Source organism: Manis pentadactyla, chromosome 10 (genome assembly GCF_030020395.1).
Source record: "Manis pentadactyla isolate mManPen7 chromosome 10, mManPen7.hap1, whole genome shotgun sequence".
Taxonomy (NCBI): Eukaryota; Metazoa; Chordata; class Mammalia; order Pholidota; family Manidae; genus Manis; species Manis pentadactyla.
Window position 1 is genome coordinate 8,378,803 of NC_080028.1, and position 27,015 is coordinate 8,405,817.

Here is a 27,015-nt window from a genome sequence, read left to right on the forward strand (position 1 = left end):
GCAAATGTGTGGGTAAATGTAAAAGATTTTTCTTTTCCAGTTTTTAAGTTTCATTAAAAGCAAAAAATAGTGACAATGAATTGTAGGGTTTTTAACATATGAAGAAGTAAAAGATATGACAATGAGAGCCTAAAGATATAAAATGAAAGTGTACTTCATAAAGTTTTTTTTTTAAGGCAGGCAGTATTAGTTAAAGATACGTATTTTCAACCCTAGAGCAACTACTATACAAATAAACTAAATACAGCTAATTGGACAAGAGAGGAAATGGAATAGTAAAAAAGTAATCAAAAGTAAGCCAGGAAAAGAGGAAAGAATAAACAGAAAAGAGACAGGATAAATAGAGAACAAATAGCAAAATGGCATACTTAAACCCAAACATATTAAAAATGATATAAATGGTAAATGATATAAATAAGACTGGAAATCAACAAAAAAAACAAAAAGTAAAACAATAGAGAAAATATATGCAATTCAAGCTGGTCCTTTTAAATAATCATTGAAAATTGATTAACTTGTAGCTAGAGTAAAGAATAAAAGAAAGAAAACCCAAACTACCAATATTGGAAATAAAGGAAGAGACATCAGTACAAATCTTACAGGCATTACAATAATAATAAAAGAATGCTATATTACTACGCAGATGGACAGTGACTGTGAAGGGTATGTGGGGGGGACTTGGTGAAGGGGGAAGCCTAATAAACATAATGTTCTTCATGTAATTGTAGATTAATGATACCAAAATAAATAAATAAATAAATAAATGAATGTTTTTATCTAGTGACATAACAAGAACCACTTTTAAAAATATGTATTTCTCATCTTTATTAATTTCTAAATCTGTGTTTTAAACAAATAGATAGTATACCAAAAAAAAAAAAAGAATGCTATTAACAGCTTTATGGCAATACACTAGACAACTCTGAGGAAATAGGCAAATTCCTTGATAGACATAAATTACCAAAACTAATATAAGACAAAGTAGAAAATCTGAAGAGCTTAATCATACACATAAAACTTAGAATCTGTATTAGCTATAAAGCATACTCAATATATGCTAATAGCATTTTTGAAATTCATAATAACAAATATTTCACCATCTTTAAATGTACTGCTTTCATATATTCTAGAGATTAAGTTTCTCCATATTTATCTTTTATTTACTTTTAAATTATTAGCTTGAATTATTTACCATTTCCTAGCTCAGAGGACAATAATATCACTCTTCTAAGCTCTACCTAACTGCCTAAAATAATCAGCTGTATTTTTTAATTTGGTATTTTTTTCTTTAATCTGCTAATTGGCTTTTTACTTACTACTTGAAACTGTTTTACCTGACTTAATAGCAAACTCTTGCTTTATTATTTTACATTAGTTTAACTTCACAGTTTTATTTCTACTCTATTTCATAGCCATTTCCTTTCATCAACCAGAACTTTTTCCTTCAGTTAATAAGTACACCCACATTCCCAGCCCCACCAAAATCCCACTGAAAGAGGGCACTAGATTCTTGTATTCCACCAGTGAAAGTTTTGCCCTAAGGTTCACAGAAATCTCTAGTCCAGCTCACAAATTCCCAGCCACATCAGAGAAGCTCCTGTTCAGTGTAGAGTACTGAATTCTAACAAGGCTCCACAAGGAGAGGACAAAGACAGAGAAAGAGTCCTTGACCTATACTTAACACAAAAAATAGTCTGTACACACTGCAAAAGCAAGGAGTCTGAGGTTCTAAGTTGGCAAATAGGCAACCTAGAACACCAATGACTATTTCTTCTGTTCCACATATATGGAGCCAGGTACAAGGGCTGGAAAAAAACAGACCCTATGTGTATAAGGGGTGGGGCAACAGAGGTAGGTTGGGTAGGTCTGCAGGTCTCAGTTAGCAAACTGTCACCAAACAATGGAAGTCGTTAAGTTGAATACATTTCAGTCAATACTTAATAGGCATACCCTCATTTTAAAGGGAACATCTAACATCTACACAACGACTTAGGAAAAGCAGTTCTCAATTTTTTCTAGCAATTTTTAGATACTCCCCAGGAATGTCCCAACACTTTGTCTTTCCACTACGAAGTCAGTTCTGTTCTTCACATAGTTAGTACTCAATAAATGTTTGTTGAACTAACTAAATGATAAATCAACCTGGATTCCATATAAAACAAAAATATACACTTTCCACAGAAGGACAGTATGTTTAGATGCACTGTGCTCTTATATTTATCATGGGTTTAAGAACATAAACAATTTTAATAATGTTCTTGTGAATAATCACTGGGACCACATCTGCATCCCACTGCCCATGTGCTTACATTGAGAACAAATGACCTACTGAATAAGCCAACACCCCACTTTTTAAAAGTAAATGCTCCTTAAAATAAGTGTGCACTGTCAAGTATTATGTATGACTTTTTACTTTTAAAAAATTAGTTTTGGGGAGGGCAGAGCCAAGATGGCAGCGTGAGTAGAGCAGCAGAAATCTCCTCCCAAAACCACATATATTTTTGAAAATACAACAAAGACAACTCTTCCTAAAAGAGAGACCAGAAGACACAGGACAACAGCCAGACTACATCCACACCTGCGAGAATCCAGCGCCTCGCGAAGGGGAAGAGGAAGGCCACAAACCAACAAGAAGGGATGTTCTCCCAGCCGTCACTCGTGCCCGCTCCGCAAACTATCTCTATCGCCATGAAAAGGCAGAATTTGAGGCAGACAAAGATCACAGAGACAACACCTGAGAAGGAGACAGACCTAACCAGTCTTCCTGAAAAAGAATTCAAAATAAAAGTCATAAACATGCTGACAGAGATGCAGAGAAATATACAAGAGCTAAGGGATGACATCCGGAGGGAGATTACAGAAGTGAAACAATCTTTGGAAGCATTTATAAGCAGAATGGATAAGATGCAAGAGGCCACTGATGGAACAGAAACCAGAGAACAGGAATGCATAGAAGCTGACACAGAGAGACATAAAAGGATCTCCAGGAATGAAACAATATTAAGAGAACTGTGTGACCAATCCAAAAGGAGCAATATCCACATTATAGGGGTACCAGAAGAAGAAGAGAGAGAAAAAGGGATAGAAAACGTCTTTGAAGAAATAATTGCTGAAAACTTCCCCAAACTGGGGGAGGAAATAATCGATCAGACCATGGAAGTACACAGAACGCCCAACAGAAAGGACCCAAGGAGGACAACACCAAGACACATAATAATTAAAATGGCAAAGATCAAGGACAAGTACAAAGTTATAAAGGCAGCTAGAGAGAAGAAAAAGGTCACCTATAAAGGAAAACCCATCAGGCTATCATCAGACTTCTCAACAGAAACCTTACAGGCCAGAAGAGAATGGCATGATATATTTAATGCAATGAAACAGAAGGGCCTTGAACCAAGAATACTGTATCCAGCACGATTAACATTTAAATATGAAGGAGGGATTAAACAATTACCAGACAAGCAAAAGTTGAGGGAATTTGTCTCCCACAAACCACCTCTACAGGGTATTTTAGAGGGACTGCTCTAGACGGGAGCACTCCTAAGACTAAACAGATGTCACCAGAGAAAATAAAATCACAGCAAAGAAAGCAGACCAACCAAATACTAACTATAGGCAAAAAATAAAATCAACTACCCACAAAAAGCAGTTAAAGGAAACACAAAAGAGCACAGAATAAAACAACCAACATATAAAGAATGGAGGAGGAGGAATAAGAAGGGAGAGAAGAAAAGAATCTCCAGACAGTGTATATAACAGCTCAATAAGTGAGCTAAGTTAGGCAGAAAGATACTAAAGAAGCTAACCTTGAACCTTTGGTAACCACGAATCTAAAGCCTGCAATGGCAATAAAGGATCAAAGCCTAATTTGGCTACCCAGAAAATGAATTAAGATATGATATGAAGAAGAACTTCCAACATCAACATCCTCTGGAAAGTCATTCCAAGATGATCATCAGAGTCATTCCAAGATGATCATCAAAAAACTTCAACAAAGATCCTGGCGCTGTTGCAGTTGTAGCTGCATTCATCCCGCCAGTTCCTGGACTTGCCATTGGAATGAAGAAGGAGATATCTAAGCTGGCCTGTGCATACAGTAAAACAACAAATTTGACTGGATCTATATTGTCAGAACTCAACCAAGAATTAGGAGAAGTGGAAGTTGCAGTGCTCCAAAATCGTGCGACTATAGACTATCTATTGTTAAAAGAACATATGGGATGTGAACAGTTCCCAGGAATGTGTTGTTTTAATTTGTCTGATTTTTCTCAAACTATTCAAATCCAGTTAGACAATATCCATCATATTATTGATAAGTTTTCACAAATGCCTAGGGTACCTAACTGGTTTTCTTGGTTTCACTGAATATGGCTGGTAATTGTAGGTCTGCTTTTGTTATGTATCTGTATTCCTATTCTGTTAATGTGTGTAGGCAATTTAATTAGTAGTTTGTTAAAACCTATACATGCTTATGTTACTCTACAAGAAGAATATGTCAAAGAAATAATCAATCTTCCCATGTTTTCTTCCATCTGCTACTTCTATAGCTTTTCTTCTTCCTTCCTAATTACAGCCCTTTAGTAGAATTCGTGCCTCATATAGAAAATTACCGAGTATCATAATTCTTCCAAGCAGTAAAGATACCTCAAGACAAATGCTGGGCATAGAAGCCACAGGGCATAAATATGCAAAGAAGTAAAAAGCTAACCTTTTCAAAGAATATTACTTCTCTCTCACTTACCAACTTCACATTTCCCTGTATGGCCCCGGAAGATGGCTGGTTAGCCAGAGACGGGTAAGATTCCTCAAGGGAGGAACAACCTAAGACAGGCACAGTCGCAGGGGGGCCATCAGGTGAGAAATTGGGGATCAACAGAGGTGAGGCTTAGAACCTCACCCCCCTGTTTTGAGAGAAATCTTCTGCATCTGTGGATGTTTTGTTGCCCTTGTCTAGCTTGGATTAATACTTAGTCTACAGGCACACACATGATCATCTACATTTGCACTCTTACAGCACTAAACTATGTTTTCTACCTTTATCTTGCATCCTACCACTTCAGCATTTTATTAAATAAATAAATAAATAAGGGAGAAATGTGGGATTCACATATAAATCAAGTATAAAAATCAAATGAATAATCATATCTGATTTGATTGTTTATAGTTCATGATGCGTGATCAAAACCGAAAGTTTCTGTGATATGACTGCCCTTGCACTGTTCACCATGTAAGAACTTATTCACTATGTAAGAACTTGTTCACCATGTAAGAACTTGTTTGTTATGCTTCAGAAGATTGGAAACTGTTGAGAATTAGGCTTGGGGTTGATTAATGATTGTGCATTGAGTCCCCCTATAAGAATTTTACTGTTGTTAACAACCATTTGATCAATAAATATGAGAGATGCCCTCTCAAAAAAAAAATTAGTTTTGTTAAATAAATCAAGTCATTCTATACTTCTCTGTGTGGAAAATACTCAGATGCTTTTGATTTGGAACAATTAATATTTAAAAATGTGTTTAATTAACATTTCAAAATTATGCAGTTGAGCAAACAGCTCTAAAAATAAAGTTTATACATGCCAGCCAAAAGGGAAAAGGTCATCTCCATAATTTAAAATACCATGAACACAAAATTAGTTCAAGTGGGATTATAATGCCTAATCAGAGTTTTCCAAACTGTCCCCTAGAATGTCTGAACTTAAAAAAAAAATAGTTAAAAAGAATTCAAACCCACCGAAGAGCTACAAAACAAATGGTCAAAAGCAGGCTGGGTGGAGGGCACCACAGGGCAGGAGAAAGTTTCTACTTCTTATTTATACTTCTGTACCATTTTGGTTTTTGTTTTACATTAAGCATCTATTCCTTTTAGAAGAATTTATCTTTTAAGCTAACACAGTAGCTGGTAGTAGGAAAGGTCAGTCCACAGGAAGCATGCTGCTCCTTCTGAAACCTTTTTACATGAGATAGGATATATATTATGTGACATATTGCACATTTTAAATCTCCTTTCCCTACTATTTATTACCACAAGGCACTTCTGAAAGGAGAATGGAAAAGGCAACTATGAGTATCTTAACAAAAAGCCAGGGAAGTGTAGGAAGTGTCACGTGACAGGGACAGCCGCCTAAGGTATCAAGGTATCTGTGAAGAGATGTCCTAATTTCTATTAACTGGCCTGTAGAGAACAGATTTAATCTCATATCGTGTAGGAGAGAAAAGGAAAGCAGGTTTCATTTTCTGAAGGTAACAAAAGTAACCAAACATCAGAAGCTAAGAAAATAAATATGAAAATAAATACTAGTCCATAATTCCTCGGCCACAATTTCAAAATCCAAAAACTTCTGAAAACCAAGTTTTCTATAATTCATTTGGTGGCAAAACTTGATAGGAACTTAACTGGCAGCAAAATCTGACCTGAACTGACATGAGACTATTTATAGTCTACCCACTAAGGTAATAATAGTCATAGCATTGGCTGCCCAAATAGTAATATATTTGACTATGAAGTGCTTGCTGGCCCTGAAACTCTGCAGAGGCATTTCATAAATGCATCTTATTAGCTTTCTAAAAATAAAAAAGATTCTGAATTCTAAAATACAGATGGCCCTTAGAGTTTTCAAATAAAGGGACTATGAACCCAAAAATGGGTTTTTATAAAAATCAACCTGTCAAACCTCCACTGAAATAATATAATTTTTTCTAAAAATATTCCTATAAATTAATTTGAACTAATTCATTTTTCTTTTCTTAAAACTTATCATTAAAAATATTCTACTTTTAATATCTATAAATCTATAACTGCATTATTAGTTAGAATATTTTATACCACTTAAGCATTATTTTACATTAACCGCTTTCTGAAGGCAATATTAAAATTAGCCTTTGGCAGGAGGGTGGTATCAGAAAGGGGTAAAGATAGCAAAGTTAAAAAAGCAGACTTCTGTCAATACACTTTGATATTTCGTTTCATGTTAAAAAACACCAAAACACAAAGAGAATGAGATTTTTTAAATGTATCAAAGAGGAGCATAGATTTTAAAAGTTAATAAGCACCAATACAAATTATTAAAAGAATCAAAATCAAAAAGAAGTCACTGAACCCAGTAGTTATCATGGAATAGAATATAAAATAAAATTCAAGTAATAGAATATGTACAAGTAAGGAAAATTACATATTTTATTCCTGTTATATATCAATTCTATTATAATATATGACTAAATGACAAATGATTACAAAGCCTACAAAACCCAAAGGTCTCTATTACAGAAATACAACTATAAGGGGGGATTAAAGCAAGAACTAAAATCTAAGACTACAAAGAACCTATAATTAATTACAATGAAGAGTAATTTAGGAGATTTCACATGAAAAATAGGGACAGAATGAACATTTTAATAAGCATAAATAAAGTGATTTATTTCCATTATATCTACATAAAACTTTTTTTTTTTTTTTTTTACTATATACCAACCCTCCCTCTTCCGCACTACTCTCTTCTCACAAACATACAACTAACAAATGCTAGAAACAATGCTGCCAAACAGGAACCTCATTTCACAAATGGTAAACATGAAAGCAGCAAAAACCTATTTTAATAAATGTTAGGGTAGAAAAGGACCCTGAATTATTTTTGTGTAAAGGAAACTCTCACAAAGTTATACTCAAGACTGAAAAATAACTCAAAACACTCCTTAAAGCAACATTAGTAGCAAAACTGGTTGCCATTACATCTGGAAACAAAGAAGAATGCTATCTTTACAGGTATTATTTACTAAATTGTGGATTGTACTATCCATGAAAAGTATGTGGTCATCAGAAATAATACGTATGAAAACATAAGTATGTATGGAATTCTAAAGTATTTAAAATTAAAAATTAAAAACTTCAGCATAAATTTGGGTTTTAAAAGTCCATCTCATATGTAAGAACTTAAAAAGAAAATTTCCCACTGTAATCTTCCTTTTACTTCAACAAGACAGAATGGGCAAGAAAAGAGAAGGAAAGAAGACAACAAAAAGATATGAAAGTACAAGAGCATCAGGGATAAAGAGCAAGCTAAAAGGGCATCACAGAAGAGTATCCAAACTCTACAAAATTCACTACGAAAGAACTGTAAAGCTATAAATTCAGTTAACTAACTATAAATTCAGTTAACTATCCAAACTCTATCACAAGATTCACTATGAAAAAACTGTAAAGCTGTAAATACAGTTAACTAAAAATATGAAATTAAAATCAAAGTTGAAAGCTAAAAATCTAAGAATTTAATCCATTAAGAAAGTTTTTATAAATCCTTTCCTAATGAGGGTCAGGGGTGGGACTAATGGGACCTTCCAGTACTAGAAAACAAAGACTGTGGGAAAAGATTTTAACCCCTCCCACCAAAGAATTTTATCCAGTGATTAAGGCTGCATATAATGTAGTATATATATCAGTCTACTAGGTTCTAAGGAGATTCCTCAGTTAGTTACATAACAGATCCAGATTCAAGGCATCTCTTTAAATTAGGTCACTCACATAATTCCTACAGTGTAAGAAAGATACAGGTATGTGCTTATGGTGCTGGAATTCATCATCCTATATGAATAACTTAAAATTTAAATTATGAAAGCACTAATAATACTGTACAGGTATCAAACACCAATTTCATATCTTTTATATCAAGCAATGTATTCTGAGAGGGTAATCCTAGTTTCCTTACACAGAAATTAGTTAAATATTCTGATTTAAATAGATTCCACAGTTAAGAGTGCAGTGTAGTGAGGAAATGTACAAACGTATCCAGACATCAGTTGAGTTTACAATCAAATCGGAGAGAGAATATCACATAAAAACAATTTAAGAAAGCTTATTAAGAAGTGCAAGTAGTAAATATAAACTGATACTAAATATATACCAATAAATATATAAAAACATTCAAACAAGTTATTTTTCAAAGTACACACCAATAAGAAGTTTTATATTTATCTCAATCAGGTTGCCATCACTGAGAAATTTTGCTTCTAAAACCAGCTTACAAGTCACAAAAGGAAATCTGCCTCATTACTCTGAACTCAATTTGAAACTCAAACAGTACTACCCAGACAAATCATTTCACCAGACCTGAAAAATAACTCTTGGTTGCTCCCCAAAATCAAATCCACCTTGAAAGAATGAAGATTTCCCCCTCCGGAAATTCCAAAGACTATCTCATACTCTGGAAGCAACTCCTAAATAATTCCCCAGATGTTTTAAGAAAAGGCAGGACTTCCACTTTCAGAAAAGATAGAGTAACAGGGACCATATGTACCCTTGCAAGTAAAAAACAGTATAACTGAAAAACTGGACAAAATATATAGAACAATGGTTTTCAAAACATTGGACATCAGGCAAGGAAGGACAGTGATGTCTGAGAAATGCTAAACAAACAAGGTGAGCCCTACAACTGTCCTAGCTTGCTACACAGGGAAAGATTCCAGGCCACAGAGAAAGGAGATGGAACCCTGGTGGAACTGAGAGACTTCTCTTAGTTGAGGACATGGAACACGGAACTGGGATTCTGGGAAGGTCAAAGCAGCTAGAGTTTGCAGTGTACAGTACTGGAGAGGAAAGAGCTGCACAGAGAAAGAACTCCATAGATCTGCATGGGAACCCTCAAGTATTCAACGAAGTACTAAGTAACAAAGAAAAATAGCTAACACCACACTTAATAGTACAATGCTTTCCCCTTAAGTCTCAGAAAAAAGGAAGAACACACATTAGTATGACTTCTATTTCAATGCAGCACTTGAGGTCCTAGCCAGTACAATAAGGCAAGAATTAGAACTCAAATACTAAAAGTAAAACTGTGTTTCTTTATAAATAATATAATTGTATATGTAAAAAAACAAAGCAACCTACAAAAATGGTACTAGACATGAATGAAATTAGTGAAGTTTATTTAGTTTATTGTAGTCATAACTGTATAAATAAAAACAAACTGTGTCCAAATGAAGAGGGCTCTAATAAAGTGTAGAGAAAGCTTTTTCAGAGTGAGAAACAAAGTAATTTGGAATCCAGAAACTGGGAAAATATTTTATGTAAGGCATAGCCTTGATAGAGTATGAGGATAAAGGGGGAGAAAATCATATGGAAATAGAGAAAAGACTGTATGGAAGCAGGCAAAGATTCAAAACCAGGGAGTGATAGTTGATAGGTGAAGCAACAGAGGAGCTTGCCTCAGACACAGGTGTTTCGATTTGACAGAATAAGAAAGCATACATCGGTAAAGAAGGAAAAGTAAAACAGTATGTAGTAAACATTTTCTAGAAAGAAACTGGAAAAGGACAACTGACAGGAAGCTACTGTAATAATCCAGCCAAGCCTGAAGATGACTTAGAATCAGGATGGTAGCATGGAAACAAAAACAACTGGCTCAAAGTCCAAAACCACAGAGAAAAGAGCTAAAAGACGTGGCAGTGTTTCAAGATCCTTTGTTTCAGAATTTCATGATTCAGGTATTAGGAGAATGAGTTGCCAAAGATAGGACCCAACAGAGTCACCAACTCTTTCAGGGAGGTGAAGCAGAGGCCCCACTCTAGCGTTCAGAGTTAACCTTTCTGAAAAACACCCTGGATGAAGGTCTTCAGGAGGTCAAAGGAAAACAAGAGAAAATGAAATTAAATATGCATTTTTTAAAGTACAGTAAATAAAGTCTAGAGAGCATCTGCTTCCAAAGCAAACATGCTGTATCAGTGCTGAGCCCTGGCTCTGGCAGATTCAGGAAGCACAGGGTGGTGTCATGGGCTGAGGCCACCGCACAAGCTGTTAATGGGGCACAGGTCCCCTTTTTAAAGTTTTCAAACCAGCCCTTACTGGCTTGAAATATTATGTCTTTTGCATTTTCATTCTCCTGATTTGCTTCGTTATTTCTACAAAGAGCCTTTTCATTAATTCTCTTGGTGTTTTAAAAGTAATGTTTTTTCCCCTTCTGGGTCCATACTTACTCCACATATTGGGAAATGTGGGGGCCTCCTTTCTATACCAATCCACAGACCCACCTGCATGGTTTAAGTGGGAATCAGTTATTACTGTTCCCTTTTGTTGACGGGGATAGAGCCTAACTGCCAAATAAAAACATCATAATTTTAAACACTTTGGTATGCAAATATAAAACTTCTATAGCAAAAAGGTTGACAAAAGAGTGGGTTGGTGAAAGATTTATTTTAAAATCTGTTGTCCATAGTACATCTAAGTGGAGGTATTCTATATTTAGAAATCCCACAGAGATATACATCTAAGTAAAATATCTCTCAACAAAAAGGTATTACTGAGCATGCATGATACACCAGCAGCAAGATTTTCATAGGATAATCGCCTAGCTCCACTGGTGGGCCTCAGTTTCACCTTTACTCTTTCTCTCCTTCCTCCACATCAGAACCCAGCACACGCTAGTCTTATCGCTTGATAGACTGACTGACTTGAGCATAAGTGAGCCTAAGTTAGCCTCAGCGTAAGCCAATTTCCACTTTTTGAGATTCTTGGTATGTTTTTAAACAGAAAGACATGCCAAAACAGCACTATGAAAGCTGTGGTATATTTAAATGTATACATTTAATAAATTAACACTTTAAGGAAAAAAAATACAATGTAACTGTACTCTTCACAAGATACAGGATTAATAAACATGTTCATTTGTCATTATCCATGTAATGGGACCTGGTAACTAGAACAAGTTTAAAGTTATAATTAGTATCTTCTTTCAATCCTGTGAATTTCTTAGAATGTTTGCACCTATTATGCACAAACCATTCTATGGATGCCAAAGGAAAAACAAAGTAGTATAAACTTGTTTTCAGCTCAAGGTATCCAGGAGAGAACCCCTGACTTCCTTTTCTCTAGTTGAGGAGCTGCAACGAACTTCTAATGATTATCACTCCACCTATGCCCTTGGGAAGAATCTGGCGGTCTTGCCCCTGAAATTACTTGCTACCTTTTCCATCAAGCAGTTTCAATTTTTCTTTCTCTCCTAAGTCCTTCCTGTATACCTTAAAATAGATTTTCTATCTTACCTTAAGATGCTGCTGCCTTCTCAACTTGCTCTACTTCCATTTTCTCTTTCCTTTCTTTTCTAAACACTGAAATAAACTTCACTCACTAACATCATTCTCCCTACCATCCATGATCTCGTCAGCCCCTTATGATCTTGGCCAATAAATGAACACACAGAATTTGTAGCAATCGAATTATTATAGGTCAATTAGCATCTTCTGAGTGTGATCAGCACTACAGGAGCTTAATCACCTCACTCTGAAAAACAGCAAGCTCTGAATATGCAAAACTGAGAAACACTGGTTAGCCCACAAAGTGTACACACTTACCACAACTGCACCTGAAAACAATTTAGGGATGATAGGAGGAAAGATGGCAAAAGATGGAGTGGATTGGGGAAAAGAGTAATAGGGCTGGGAAAGAGGTATGGAAGGGGACAGGAAAGCAAAGAGCTATGGAGCTACAGAGGGAAGTGAAGGAAAATGGTTATCCATTCAATAAATCTTCCTTTCTCCAATTTTGGCTGAGAATCAAATTAAATTAATGCTAGTTCAATGAACCACTTGGAGACTTACAGACAGGTAAAGACTTTCAAGCTGTAGAATTTGTCTTTCTCTGTACACATACCCAAGAGGCCCTTCAGGTAATCCTTCTGATTTCATCCCTTTCACTGGTGCATTATCTGGCCCTTGTGAGATGGATCAGGACTCACCTCAGGCAATCAAGAGTTCACTTCCTTTACTCTCTGCTCCTACAGATAAGCTTAAATGAGTCACCACTTTCTAACTCTGCCTGAAATCATTTGCTTATAGGTACTATATGGTTATAGGTACTATACTCAAGGAAAGCATATTAACTAGAAATAACAAGCAGCATTCTGGTTTATGACTGTCTTCTTTGAACAGTACTTTATAATGCCTGTAGGAATTCAAATATATTCCCATGATTATTTCTAAGATCATTTCCAGTTCTAAAATGCAGTGTAATCCAAGAGTCTGACTCTGACATGTCACAGCCTGTAAGCCAGCTGCTGGTCCTGTATCCCAACACCAGCTTTCTAAAACATACCACTGTGCTACTGACCTCCTATACTAATTATGCTCCTTTGTGCATCTGCACAGGCAGTTCCCTACGCCCGAAATGCCCTTTTCCAACTCCATGACTTAGTGGGATTGTCACCTTCCCTGGAAAGGCTTTCCTGACTTCCAGGTGTGTTGATGGCTTTTTTTCACCCCTGACCCACTCCTTGAACTATTACAGCGCTTATTACACCAAATGGCACTCATCTGTGTCCATATCTGCCTTGTCCACTTGGCTATGTACTACTTGAGAGCAAAGATCGCCCCTCATCCCCTGTAGTCCTAGCTTTTAACACAGCATTCAGCACACGGTATGCACTCAATGTTTAGTAAAACTATAGTCACAGAGACCCTAGCACATAAAGATGTTTAAAGGAATAACCATTCTGATAATTTCGAAGAATAGGGATTAAAAGGATACTCATTAACTGAACGACTAAATACAATTTTCAGACAAATTAAAAATTTTAATTACAATACTCTTTCTGTAATCTTAAAATGTTTACCTATTACAAGTAGAAATTAAGAAAAAAATAAACCTGGAGACAACTTAAAAAAGAAAGCCCCTTCCTGTTCTTATATATTTATTGAAGCCATTAGAATGACTAAGCTTTTTTTAAAATTCTATTTTCAGTTCTCTCTTCTAACTTAATTTGAAAAATATTTATTGAAAACCTACTATGCACACCTTATAGTCCTAGATACTGGTGATCCAAACGTGAACACAACAGAGAATGCATTTTTATGTCTGTAGCTATGTATGTTCTAGCAGGGAAACAATATACAAATTAAATGATTATTCAATTATTAAGCGCCCTGAGAGTTTAAAAGGAGCACATCTCCTAATCTGAGGTAGGAGTGATAAGTCATATAGAAAGCTATATATAAGGGGGTGATAAGAAGTGACATACTAAACTGAGCTCTGAGGATTGAAGAGGCATCAACTAAGGTTGGGCGGGGGCCGGGGGTTTTCCCAGCTCATGGAAACAGCAAATGCAACAAAGACACCTTGAATGAGAAGGAACATACATTTCAAGAACCAGAAGAGGGTCAATGTGGCAAGAGTACAGGCAGAAAAGGGGAGAGTGGCAGGAAATGAGGCAAGGTCTTTACTGGGCATTCAGTGAACAAGACAGACCAGGTACTTACTCTCAAGACATTTATATTCCAGAGGGGAGAAAGCAGCGTTTGGGGACTCGTTACATTTTTAATGAGGGAAGAAATATGATCAGACTTACATTTGTTTTTTTAAGTATAGTAAATGTTTTATATTTGAGGTATAACATATACAGAACAGATATGAAAGATTATTTCAATTTGATAAGGCAGAGAATTCCCTACTTAAAAACACAAAACTGAGGTACTTTAAAGCAAAGTTATTTATTCCAGGTTATTTATTCAACAAACATTTGCATACCTACAATATGGTAGGCACAGTACAGTGTGCACTTGGGGATCCAAAGATGAATGTAACACATTCTTGCTCTTAAGAAACGCATCATCTAGAAACACAGTACAGTGTAGTCCCTGCTAGAAATTAGTAAGTGTAAGAGAGCAGAGAGGAATTAAATATTCCTATAAAGAATAATCATTTCATCTCTGTGTTATAGGGGCATTTTTTCACAAAATTATAGGTTTTAAGACTCAATCATTCATGTGCTCGCACACAGGTGATACTCATGCAGACATCTGCAATATAAACTAACCTTTTAACTCCTAGTTCAGTGTCATTCCACTAGCTAGCTGCATCCCTAACACTGGAGAGTATATGCATTAATTCCAAGGAGCTCTTCTCTTGAAGCTGCTTTTAGAGCCAGATTACAAACCACAAAAAGAAAATTAAAGCCAAACCTCATTTTTGACCCATCTTGACAACCCACAACAATATCTAAACATAGTTTTTTTTAAAGAAAATCTTAATTCAGAAGAAATGCTCCTATGAAGACAATCAAGAAAAATGCCATATGCTCCATAATTCATGATCTCTGTCCTCAAAGAACTTATATTTCAGTTTCTAATTGGAAAGATCAAACATAGCACAAAAAGAGAAAAAAACAAAATACAAGGTGGCATTTGTTCATTTAAAATATGTATAGACTGCCTACTACAGGCCAGGTCAGGAGCTGTCTTAGGGATACAAAGGTAAGGAAGATAGAAGCCCGCCTCACAGAGCTCATGGGGGACACAACCACACATAGGCTAGGACAATCAGAGCTGCGATTTGGCAGGTACACACACAGATGAGAACACAAGAGGCTGTGCACAGTTGCCACTGGTTCTAACTCATCCGGTATCTCTTCCCACTGGATAGTACCCATGCCTTATCAGCTATTAAATATTTTAAATAATATCCCTAATTATAATACAAACTGATAATTGTAAGTAATTGCTATATGAAAAATACTGACACAAAAAAACTAATGTTAAAAGGATTCAGAAGAGGGTTCAAAATAGATGGTAAGAACTGCAATTTAGGGGCGGCCTTGGGATTTCCAGGATTTCTCAGCAAGGAAGGTTAGCATATTTGGATAAGGAGTTGCTTCCAGGTAAGGGGATTAGTTATCAAAAGACCAGTGGCTGGAATCATCCCAGATATAGCCCTTCAACTATGCTGAGGACTGGGGTTAAAGCTGTGCTGTCCAACATGGTAGCAACTAACCACATGTGGCTACTGAGCACTTCAAATGTGGTTAATCCGAATCTGAGATGTTGTAAATTAAAAATATACTCCAGATTTCAAAAACATGAAAAAAATGATGTAAAACACCTCAACAACTTTTTTACTGTATATGTTTACATAATAATATTCTGGATATACTGAAGCAAATAAAATATTATAAAAACAATTTCACTTTCTACTTTTATAAATGTGCTATTAGAAAATTTAAGAGTACGTAAGTGGCTCTCATTTGTGGCTTGCAATCTATTTCTATTGGACAGTGCTAGTCCAGAAATCTTTAAATAACAAGCTAAAGATTTCAACCCTTTAGGCAATACCACTGAAGGTTTTCAAATTTAAGTGCCTGCAGTGGATTTGGGGAGGGGCAGGAAACATAAACAAAGCACTGTTTCAGGAAGATTAGCGTGGGGGCAATCTGCAGGGTCAAGACACTGGAGGCAGTTGTCAATGTCAAAAGGCTGGCAAATGTCAAAGGGTAAGCAGGCTCAGCTGGAAAGTATACACAAGGTCTTTAGAAGTCCCACACCCGGTGGACAGAGGAAGAAAAAAACTCAAGAGCAGGGTGAGGTGAAGGAAGAACAACAGCTGCAAGCACTGACCCCAGCCTGGATAAGCATGGTGCGCTGCTCAGTGGACTTAGCAAGCTCTGCTGCGGGTTAGGTTAGATCTGGTTTCTAGCTCAGTGGTAAGGGGTCCAAAGCAGAGATACATTCAGAAGGAGAACAGGATTCGTATTCTCTTCAGTAATTTCAGATCTATCCCTATGTGGCAAAACCTCCAACAGTGGGATCAAGTCCCAGACGAGGTAGAAGGGAGAAAGTAAGGCTACCAAAAACTGTAAGATATCAATAAATTATAAAAGCTAAAGCCCAGACTCACAACACAGGCAACAAATATTTACAGGGAGTTTGCTGTATGCCTGATACTTAGCTCAGCTCTGGGGACACAGGAAACAAAAGAGGTATGATACTGAATCACAAATTGTGGTGAGAGCTATTAAAAAAGAAGGGAGCTCTGAGAGACCTAAGGATAGATGCAGATAGTGGGACTAGGTCATAAAGGAAAGCCTCTCTTAAGAAGTGACAATTTAATCTGAACCCTGAAATCAGGTGGGTGAAGACTAGGAAGAAGTAGGGGAAGAGCAGCCCAAGGCAGGACACTGGTATGTACAAAAATCTTAAGGCTGGAAAAGACTAGGGTAATTCAAGGAATTGAAAGAAAGACCATGGAGTTAGAATGTCAGAAAGAGTGTGCACCATAAAAGAGGATAAAAAAGGTTGGAGAGGCAGGTCAAGGCCAGATCTTGCAGATCTTCATAGGATGGAAAATAAAATCCCAAGCCAGCCTGACTGCAATCAGAAGCCACAAAGGGTTTTGCTGAGGTTGTAAGCACTCCACCTACCTATACGTCACTCAGCCTACTGAACCAGAGCCAGCCTGACAGCAAAAGGGTGGGAGCCGGTATTTGTACCTGGGTACAAGTATTTGCAACAGGATTTCAGATATGGGATAAAAGAGTTTATTATAAAGCCCTCCAAGTGTCCCAGGATTGCAAGCCTGGGAGGTTGGCACCACCAAGACAAACAGAAACATCTTATAGAAGAGAGGGTTTGAGAGGCTTAGATGGGAGGCAAAGTTAGGCATAACTTTAAAATACTGAGTATAAAGGAATAATGAAAAACCCCAGCAGGTACAAATGTTGATGTTGTTTTGGAGTATACAAGAAAAGTCAGGCATGAATATGTAAGTTAGTAGATAGTGTAAGTTGACAGACAGTGTAAGTCTCAAAAGTAACTAACATTTTCAAGGAATAGAAAAAGAGAAAAAAACAAAAGGAGCCTAAGCCTGATCCTTAATATCTGTTTATCTCTGGGACAGAAGTCAGGAGAAAGAGCTGTCAAAAACATTATCAAAAAGCATGAGTACGCTTTTTAAGGATTATGGATCTGCTCTGTATCTTGACTGTAATAGTGGTTACATGAATCTAATGAATCTATACATGTGTTAACATTCATAGAACTGCACACACACTTAAAATCAGTATTACTATACATTATTTTAAAAACAATTTTTTAAAAGGCATATGGGTAGTCAAGGACTGACTGCTACAGGGAGACAGAATGAAGCCCCAAAAGATGCTCTGGGAAATTTAACCATTAGGTAACTGGCAACCTTGGCCTCAGGGAGTGAGCGGTAAGCTGGGAGCCAGACTGAAAAGGTTCAAAGAATGAGCAGAGAAGGGAAGTACTCAATGTAACTTCCTCTCTTAGAACTCTGAAAGGTGAAAGAAGAACAGAATGGTACAACAGCTCAAACAGATAAATAAGTGGAACTGGGAGACTTAGCAATCAGGCAGGGCCAAACTTTCAAGACCTCGTAAGTTGCTCCAGTTTTCTTCTTCTAGAACGTGCATTTACTCATGAACTTTCTTAAAGTCCCACTAAATTAAAACTACTGAAACGAAACTGAAGTCATTACATTTTTAACTTCTGCTCCTTAGTCAACTAACATTTACCGTACTCCTACTATGTGCTAAGTACTGTGCTAGACACAAAAGTAACATCTGGTCCCTGGACAAGCACACAGGATCCATCAGTATAGCAAAATACTGGAGAGGACATCTGCACAAAAGGCTCTGAGAGCCTTGATCTCTGAATTAAATGCATGTTTATTATTCATAAAAATCAAAAAGGAAAGAAATAAAAACAAAATTAGGTATACTTTCATAGAAATATTCTTAATTCCTAAACACTAAGTTTTAGCATTAAATTCTTAAGTTAGGTATGAGCAGCCTAATCATCAAGGGGCAATTCCCTTTCCTTTTTCTATTTTTCGTTGTTGTTTTTGCCTTTCTTCCTCTGGATAATTTAGGAGGCAAAATGGAACAAACACAGGCTTTGAAACGAGACTTGAGACTAAACCTATGCCCTGGAACTTTCTAGCTGTGTGGCTCGTGGAGGCTCCTTTTCTCATCCATTTAAACAGTAACGATACCTACCCTACAGGCTTGAGGTGAGGAATAGGAAAAATATATATATGGAGAGGTTGGCATATGGGAAGCACACAGCAAATGTCAACTAACATTATTACTACCAGTTGAACAAATGGTATTGTTCTAACTTAAAACATTAAGTGCTTCCATTTAAATGAGAGAAAAACTTTTTTCAAGGGCATTATATTTATATGCTACTTTGGAAAAAAGCTTGGGAATTTCTTCTCTTCAATCCTATCAGAAACTATTCTGCTCAAATAATGATGTTTGAGACAAGCACTTAAAAACAGTCAAGAACTAAGAAAATATAACGGCACCATTATCATCGTCTGGTCCCAAGTGAGACAAGCGAGTCTGATGTGTGTTCTGGAAACTTGCCTTAGCATAGGGACCTACTACATTCACATCCTCCCTACTACACACCAACAGTGACACTGCACACTGTGGAGGTGCAAGACAGCGTGCTAAAGTTCTCCTTTTCAAGAGGCATTTACATAACACTACCCAAAGAATAAATATTGTTTCAAAGCCAAGATCACTGATGCTTCTCCAAATTAATAGGAAACCCTCATACTATTGAAAAGTCCCACAACAACGAAGGAAAAAGCCTCTATTGTTAAACTTTAAAAAAATACTAAGATGTAAGTTTTCCATATTCCGTTATTTCTGTATGCTTAACCATAGTGGGAGGGGGGCCCAACGAATGACGTTTTATTCATTGACTATGGAGAAATACCTGGCCAATTTTGTTGTATAATTTTGCTTATATTGTAATACAAATGACCAACTTTTAATTCGCCTTATTCCTCGCTCAATTTCTAGCATATAAGCTAAGCAATAAAAGAGCCAAAAGATACAAAAGAAAGCAAGGGGCCAGAAACGACCCAGACTGGTACCCAGTGTTCAAAGAATTGAACGAAGGGCTGGTTCCTAAAGCGCCTGACGACAGGCTATATACCGTTCCTAGGTGTCTGTAGCCACTACAGTGGTTTAGCCCACTTTGGGCTAACCTGCTAATTTGAAACTAAGGGGTGCCGCACCAGGGGAAGGCAGAAAATACTCCTAGGGCTGTTTCGCCTGCGGATATTTCCCCTGCCCCGTATTTCCTCGTTTAAAGTCTGAATCGCCCCTCGAAGGTGGCCGAACGCTCTGGGCTCTGAGGGTGAGTGTTGGGATGACCCGGGCCGGGAGAAGCAGGAGCACGTTCACTCCGTCCCGCAGGTCGCGCACACAGGCTCCCGGGCCTGACACCTCCCACTGCCACCACCGGGCAGGGGTCCCAAGCGCCTTGGCGGCCCCGGCTCGGCGCCGCGACCGGGAGTCCCTCCCTGCCCCTAGGCCCCCAGCGACGGAAACGTACCCGTCTCGGCCAGCCCACCCGGAAGCCCTCCCCCAGCTCACACCTGCTGGCGCGTGACGCCCGGAGCCTCCCGCGCCCGCCCGAAGCGGCCCGGCCATTTCGGGCGACCCTTCCCAGCGTGCGGACGTCGCCCCAGTCCCTCCATGCCCCGGGTCAAACCCACCGGACGCTCGCCCCCACGGGGCACGCGCTCAACGCCCCCGCCCCCGCCGGGCCCCGCGCGCGCTCACGCCCCTACGGCCCTCTCCCCGCCGCGCGCGCTCACTCGCGAGAACACGCACACGCTGCGCCTCCGCTTGACAGGCCAGCCCGTGCGGCGCGCTCCTGCCGGCGTCCTAGCCCACCGGGCCGGCCCGCTCTGACTGGGCAGTGCGCGGGGGAGGGGAAAGGCGGACGAGGCCGTCGGTCCTCACTCACCGCTGAGCCTTGCCGGCTCCGAGTGCGCGACGTTCCGCTGTGTGAGGCGATGCGCTGCGATGCGCGCGGTCCCCACTTTTCCGCAGGCAATGGAGGCTACGTCGTAGGGGGACTAAGGGCCGCGGGGGGGGTCACTCTCTCCTGCTTCACCTCCCAGAAACAAGGGGACCCCAGAAACTAAAAACAAAATAAACAAACTTTCCCCTCCGCCTCCCTCCCCCAAATCCACAACACAAACACTCGGGGGTCCGCCCAGAGCCCCACTCCATTGGCCGCAGGGAAGATGCTTCCGGCTCTTACTGGCTGCTTTTTGTGCCCGTCAAGCTGCTGTTCCGCCCCTCCAAGTCCTCGCGGCTGCCGACGCCCCTCATTGGTCAAGTGCTCCCCGTTTGACGAGCTAGGATTGGCTGGGCTGCCTGCGCCAATCATTTGGGGACACACCCCCTTAACATCCCAGAGGCCGCTTCCTCGGTCGCGGACCCGGAGAGGTTAAGGGGAAACTAGAGCATGATGGCGGCCGAGCTCACTTGGCGCAACCATAGGCCTTTTTCTTTTTTTAGCTCATTAGTGCCTCGCTCCTTTGCTGTTTCCCCCGTGCTCCTCTCTCCATTCAGTACGGCCTAATAACGGAATCTATACGTGCCGGCCACTAGGTTTATCCCCTTGAAGTACTGAGTGTAGTCTGGTTGTGTGTCATTGGATTGTTAGGATGTCACTCCTTAGTCAAATCTTCAAACTATTGGTGGAACAGCAAGAAAGCCCGTCCAACAACAAGGGCTAGTGCCATTGGTTTGTCTCCACCGAGCTCTTTCCTGGCATCTTATTGGGCAAATAGGCACGTGGGTCAGATCTGGATTCTCTGAGCTGCGACTAATTGTTCGCTTGGGAGTTTGGGTCGACCGTGGTCGCTTGTCCTGTAGTTGACAATAATGACTACCATTTATTGCGTGCCTGCTTTGTGCCAACTACTGTGTTGTGTTGAGTTCTCTACAGGGAATATCTGGTTAAACTTAATGAGTTTTCCATTCTCTCAATTTTACAGATAGGAAACTTAAGGCTCCACAGAGGTTAGGAAATTTGCCCAAGGTCACCCAGATAGCAACATTTGGTCCTATATACATAGGATCTATATGTCTGAATCCAGAGCGTTCCCTTAGCCCATAATCATACCTGTCAGCCAACCCAACATCCTTAAAACATTTCATTCAGAACCCAAGTTTCTCAATCAGTTTCTGGGTGTGACACTAGTGTTATGGAAAGGTTGTCATTGCCAACACAGCATCCTCCTTTCCAGTCATTCCTTCCCAACCTAAATTAAACATTCTTGGTGTGTCCTGACCAGAAGCCCAGCTACCTCTATATTCATCTCAGCTTTGTAGATAGACATTTCTACCACAAGCCTACCTCCCCAACCTCACCCATCCACCTCCAGCTCACTCTTTGGAGAAGATCCCCAAGAGCTGGAAACAAGGAGAAAGTCTAAAGGGAGAGAAAGAATAAATCGCTTTAGAAATAAATTATTGTATGCAAATAGAATAGCCCTTCAACTCCTGGAAAGCTTCCAGAGTAGCCCCTGATGCTGTGCAAGACACTGTGCTCCTGGCTTGTGGCCATCGGATTACTTTCTCTGTGGCATCTTTCAGCAAAGTAAATCCAACATTCCAGCCAGAGGAGGGCAGGATGCTTAGGACCCACTGCCAAAGAGCCAGCCCCAGCCTCTGGGACTGAAATGACCTCCAGGAGTACAGTACTGGACTGTAGCCCGCATTCCATCTTGAGTAATTAACATTTTACCATCCCAAATCTCCATCCCCTGTAGCTTCAGTGGGATCACCACCCTTGTTCCACTTCCTGATTTAAGCTGTTGTGTAACCTAGTTGGCACTGCCTTAATAATAAAACAACCACTGTAACACAGAAATAATGCTCAACACTTACAGCCTTTTAGCAGAGGAAGACAAGGCATTTCACAAACATTAATTAACATTAAATAGCAGGTTTTCCTAGGGCAATTGCCAGCAGTAGGACAGAAGAAAAATAATGAGTCAAATTCTAATAAAGGTTCTATGAATCTGAATATTTGTAATGATGGCTTCTGAACCAGAGAATTCTGAACCAGGAAACACAATGAATGAGAAATGATCAGAGTCCAAAACCTTTATCTTCATAGTTGGTTAGTTGTACCTCTGTTTTAACCCTTAGATTCATGCTTGGTTTTATAGTTAATTATCGGATACGTCTGTCTCCTCACCTTAGTTGTAAGTTTCTTAAAAAGAAATGGTTTCTTTTTCATCTTTGTATCCCTTGAATTGCTCTGATTATAAAAGGTTCCCAAATAAATAATTATTCAGTAAATGTTTATTCAGCCTGTCAGCACCTTGCTAAGATACAAGGGCTACACAGATGAATAAAACACCTCTGCCTGCAGGGACCTCAGTCCAGTGGGGGTGGCCAACAGGTAAACAGATAATTACAGTGCAAGTGACTTGAAAGAACATGGGAGGGACCCGAGGCTCAGCCTTGGCAGGACAGGGATGGTTTCCTGGAAGAAATGACATCTACAAGGAGAGCTAAAGGATGAATTGTGATTAGTTAGGCAAGAGACTGGTGACGTGTAGGGACCTGCAGCGTTTGCTCTCTGGGGCTAGGGAGCAGGATAAGAATAACCAAGAGTTGACAAAGCCTGTCCATCCTACAGTCTTTGAGAGCCTTCAGATATCTGTCCACAATACCCTGTTGTACTTTTCCTCCCCAGGAGAAAGCAGGAAGCTGGAAACTCTACCGTGTTTGCCCACTTGAAAATAAACTAATTTCCAAATAAAAGTGCCATTTTTCCAATCATAAAAGTAACATTGAGTAAAGATTTCAGACTATACAGACAGTTTTAAAGTGGAAAATAGAAGTTCCCCTAAGGCCCACTACTAGTCCCAACAGCTGTTAAGGGAGAGTATCTTCCCAGACTCTTTTGTGAATAGACCCACATGTGGATTTCTTCTTCCAGTAAACAGTGAATTATGGTTTAGGGTCTTGTCTGCATTCTGAGAGTTCTCATTGCTCAGAACTGCAGCTCTAGATAGAACCTCTCCTCACTTTCAATAATTATGGGAAGGAAGCCAATAAATCAACCAAATATTTATTGTGGAGGACGATGGTTTCAAATTCCTGTCACAGGAGATGACAAACTACCACCTGTTACAGGACTTCGGGGCTTGGTCATCCTAATGTAGAGACAATGAATTGGGGGGTCAGGGGAAGGGAGGGTCCTGCTTTGCTCATTGCCCCAGGGCTTACCAGCATATTTTGGTGGTTATGAAGTCATTCTGTGTCCTGAAAAGACAGCCCAGGCCTGAATATGACATGCTGGATTGCTCTTCCATGCTCTTCCTCATTTCTTCTCTGCATCCTACTTGGAGAAGATATTTTTTGTTTGTTTGTTCGTTCCAACTCACCCAGCTTTGAGAGTAAAAAGACTCACCAAGCCCTGCACAATTGTAATACAGGCCAAGTGCAGTATGTTCTTGGAGTGCTATACTATTCTTAGAGCTCTATATGTGGTGTTCTATACAGTTGGCTTTTTGCTGGAATGGAAGGCAGATTTAATGAGTGATAGCTGCCTTGGATAGCTACCAAAAGTGCTCTAAGCCATGCCAAGCAACAGGCCTTCCTTTTTCCCCTTGATTGTTCTGTGATCCCTGAATGCATTGCACTAGCCTGGACAAAATCCAATGCAACGGGAATTTCTGCGAATGATTCTACAATGACCCATAAGCTTGGGGTGACATAGCCAGCTGGATTTGCTCCATTTCTGATTTCTGCAGCACAGGAGACCTCCTTCTACCCTTTGCACTGGCCTCTCATTGCTATGAGACATTTGGAAGTGTTTGTAAAGCATTCTCCAATTCTCCAAACTTGTAACCATGGGAAGATCCCTGTAAAGGAACCTAATCCAAAAAACGAGAGGACAGCTGACAGATGATACTGCCGGCTTGGGTAGTGGGTGTGGGCACAGCCAAGGCCAAGAGCAGTGGGGGAGAACTTTTTGGAAGGTGTCAATTACAGAGGACATGCTCATAAGCATTTATTACATGTCTCGTAGCATTTATTGTGCAACAAGCCCATGTGACAGATGCTGTCCCACTTCTAAATCACCTCTCATTTCTTATGACTAAACTTCCTGAAAAGCTCCTAGTGAAGCAGCACACACTGGACCGCTCCTGTGTGCTGGCTAGAGCCACAGGAGGTTCACAAGAGAACTAGGAGAAGTGGCTGTTAATAATAGCTGCACTTTTGTGCAACTTGCTTGTGTCTCAGACACTGTACTGAGGGCTTTATGTAGATCATGGCAATTAATCTTTGCAACAACTGTGGTTATCCCCATTTCCCAGATATAGAAACTGAAGGGCTGCCTAACTTGCCCTAGGTCACCACAGGTAATAACTTCGCAGCTGAACCTGACAGTCTGACTCCAATGAGTAAGCTCTTTCCCATGCCATTTTCTTGCTCCTGAGATGTCTACCTCAAGAATGCCACAGTGCAGCAAAGGAGACAACCAGCCTCGAAATAAACAATTGTCCTCATATCCCTTATTAGCTCAAACCCATGCACTTCTGCCCTACAGATTTTGGATGAGAGTTGCTCCTCTTCCAGGCTAAATTACTGCCTTTGACCATCCTTCCTCTGCACCCCAGCTGGGATGTGGCTCTCCTCCCACCATCTTCAAAATAACCTCTTTCCTTCCCACCTGCCCTTTTCTGTTCTATTTCCTTTTCTCAGCTTCTTAAATAATGTAATGACCCGTGGCCATCTCCACCATTGGCACTCCCTAATTCTTTAAACCTGACTTCTAGCCCCCCTTTCTATTGAAACTCACATTTATAAGCTCACCTCTGACCTCTTTGTGACCAAGATCCAAGAGACTTTCTCAGTGCTTGTTTCCATGGCTTCACCACTACATTTTACTCTGAGAATCTTCTCTTGGCTTCTCAAAATAGCCAGCTTCCCTCCTACCCCTACAACTGTTCCTGCTCTTTTTCATACTGCCTCTTTCTCTAAAAGCTCCTTCAAAGGAGTGTGTCTGCTCTCCTTGCCTTATGTTGTTTTCTGGGGGTGTGGGGGCAGGGGTGGAGAGCCAGGGTCGTTATCCTGCCTCCCCCTCTAAGATCGCGATTTTCATCTCTCCATCTCCAGCCTTCTTTCTGCAGCCCACTTGCTGTGTGATCTTGTTCACATCATGTAAACTGTCTGAGCTTCAGTTTCCTCATTTCTGAAATGAATGTATTGAATCAGATTTGTTATTCTAGACTCAGATAATGATAAAGAGTAAAATTCTTAAGCATATATGATACCACGCAGGACCAGCTATATAATTAGTGGCCGTGCAAAATGAAAGCATGGGGTTTGATTATTAAGAATTTCAAGACAGCAACCACAGAGCATTAAACCAGTTGTGGGGCCCTTCACCTTCTGAGTGTGAGGCCCTATGGGACAACTCATGTTGCATGGCCATGAAGCTGGCCCTGGTGCCAGGCATTGTTCTAAAAAATTTACATGTATTAACTTACTCAATCCTCATCTCATGAGGTAGATGCAGATGAGGAAACGAAGGCAGAGAGAGGTTAAGTAGTTGTCCAAGGTCTTAGTTTTTAATTGGAGGAGATGAGAAGAATGACACCTGTCAGCTGCTGGTGGTGTGAGATTCTTAGGGTGAAGGAATGTTTCCTCCAGGGGACCCCTCCAGAGGACGTCCTGGTGGTCCCTAAACTGGGCCACTCCCGTCCCTTCCTCAGTGAGTTCGCCCCTGCACTTGTTGCTGCTTAGGCTGCCCCTTCCTCCTTTCCCTGAACCAAGGTCTACTCTTCCTTCAAAGCTCATTTCAAGTCCCTTCTCCGCTAAGGGGCTTCTGGAGCAGAGAAGCCAGGCCCGCATCTCTCTTCCCCTGGGTTCTCTTCAGTACCCCAGGTAGAGTAGGACCCACCCCCAGCCTGGCTTTGGGGATTCCTTACAGCCTCCCAAGGTTGCCACTGCTTACTTTCTCACTGATAACCAATCCTATGAGGCTAGAGAGAAAACTTTAAACGTCTCTTCACAACCTTACAACAGGTTGTGATACCTGTCTCACCAGACTGAGAGGCATTGAGGACAGACACTATATCTGAATCTTCCCTATATCTTTAATGCTTATAATTCTCTTGAAAGGGTTCTTGCTAGACTCTGACCCTTTCCCTGGAACACCTTGCCTCTTTCTCCCCTCCACCATTCACTCCTTAGGTGTTGGCTCATACATCACCTCCTCCTCCAGAAAGCTACCCCTGATCTTCACCCCCAGGTTGCCTTAAGTGCCTCCTCTGGGCTCCCACACCTCCTGTGCTTCCCTATTGTAATGCTTGCCTCCTGGTGCCCTTCCCAACCATATTATGGACAGCTTGAAGGCAGAGACCAGGTCTGTCTCATAGTACCTGGGACACAGTAAGTTCTCA

The 27,015-nt window shown here is 39.9% G+C and overlaps 1 protein-coding gene across 3 annotated transcripts in view; it reads right to left on the reverse strand.

Annotated features, from left to right (window-relative positions):
• The window catches only part of TNRC6B (trinucleotide repeat containing adaptor 6B), a 282,415-nt gene extending 261,480 nt beyond the window's left edge, over window positions 1–20,935 (reverse strand). Inside the window, exon 1 of one of the 3 annotated variants that reach the window (XM_057486340.1) lies at window positions 20,841–20,935. In XM_057486340.1, the coding sequence (XP_057342323.1) occupies window positions 20,841–20,911 (71 nt within the window). In that variant the 5' untranslated portion in view covers window positions 20,912–20,935. Of the gene's footprint in view, window positions 1–20,540; window positions 20,776–20,840 lie in introns of those variants that run through there. The other 2 variants (XM_057486341.1, XM_036931424.2) reach the window with 2 other exon arrangements.
• Window positions 20,936–27,015: the final 6,080 nt, after the last annotated feature.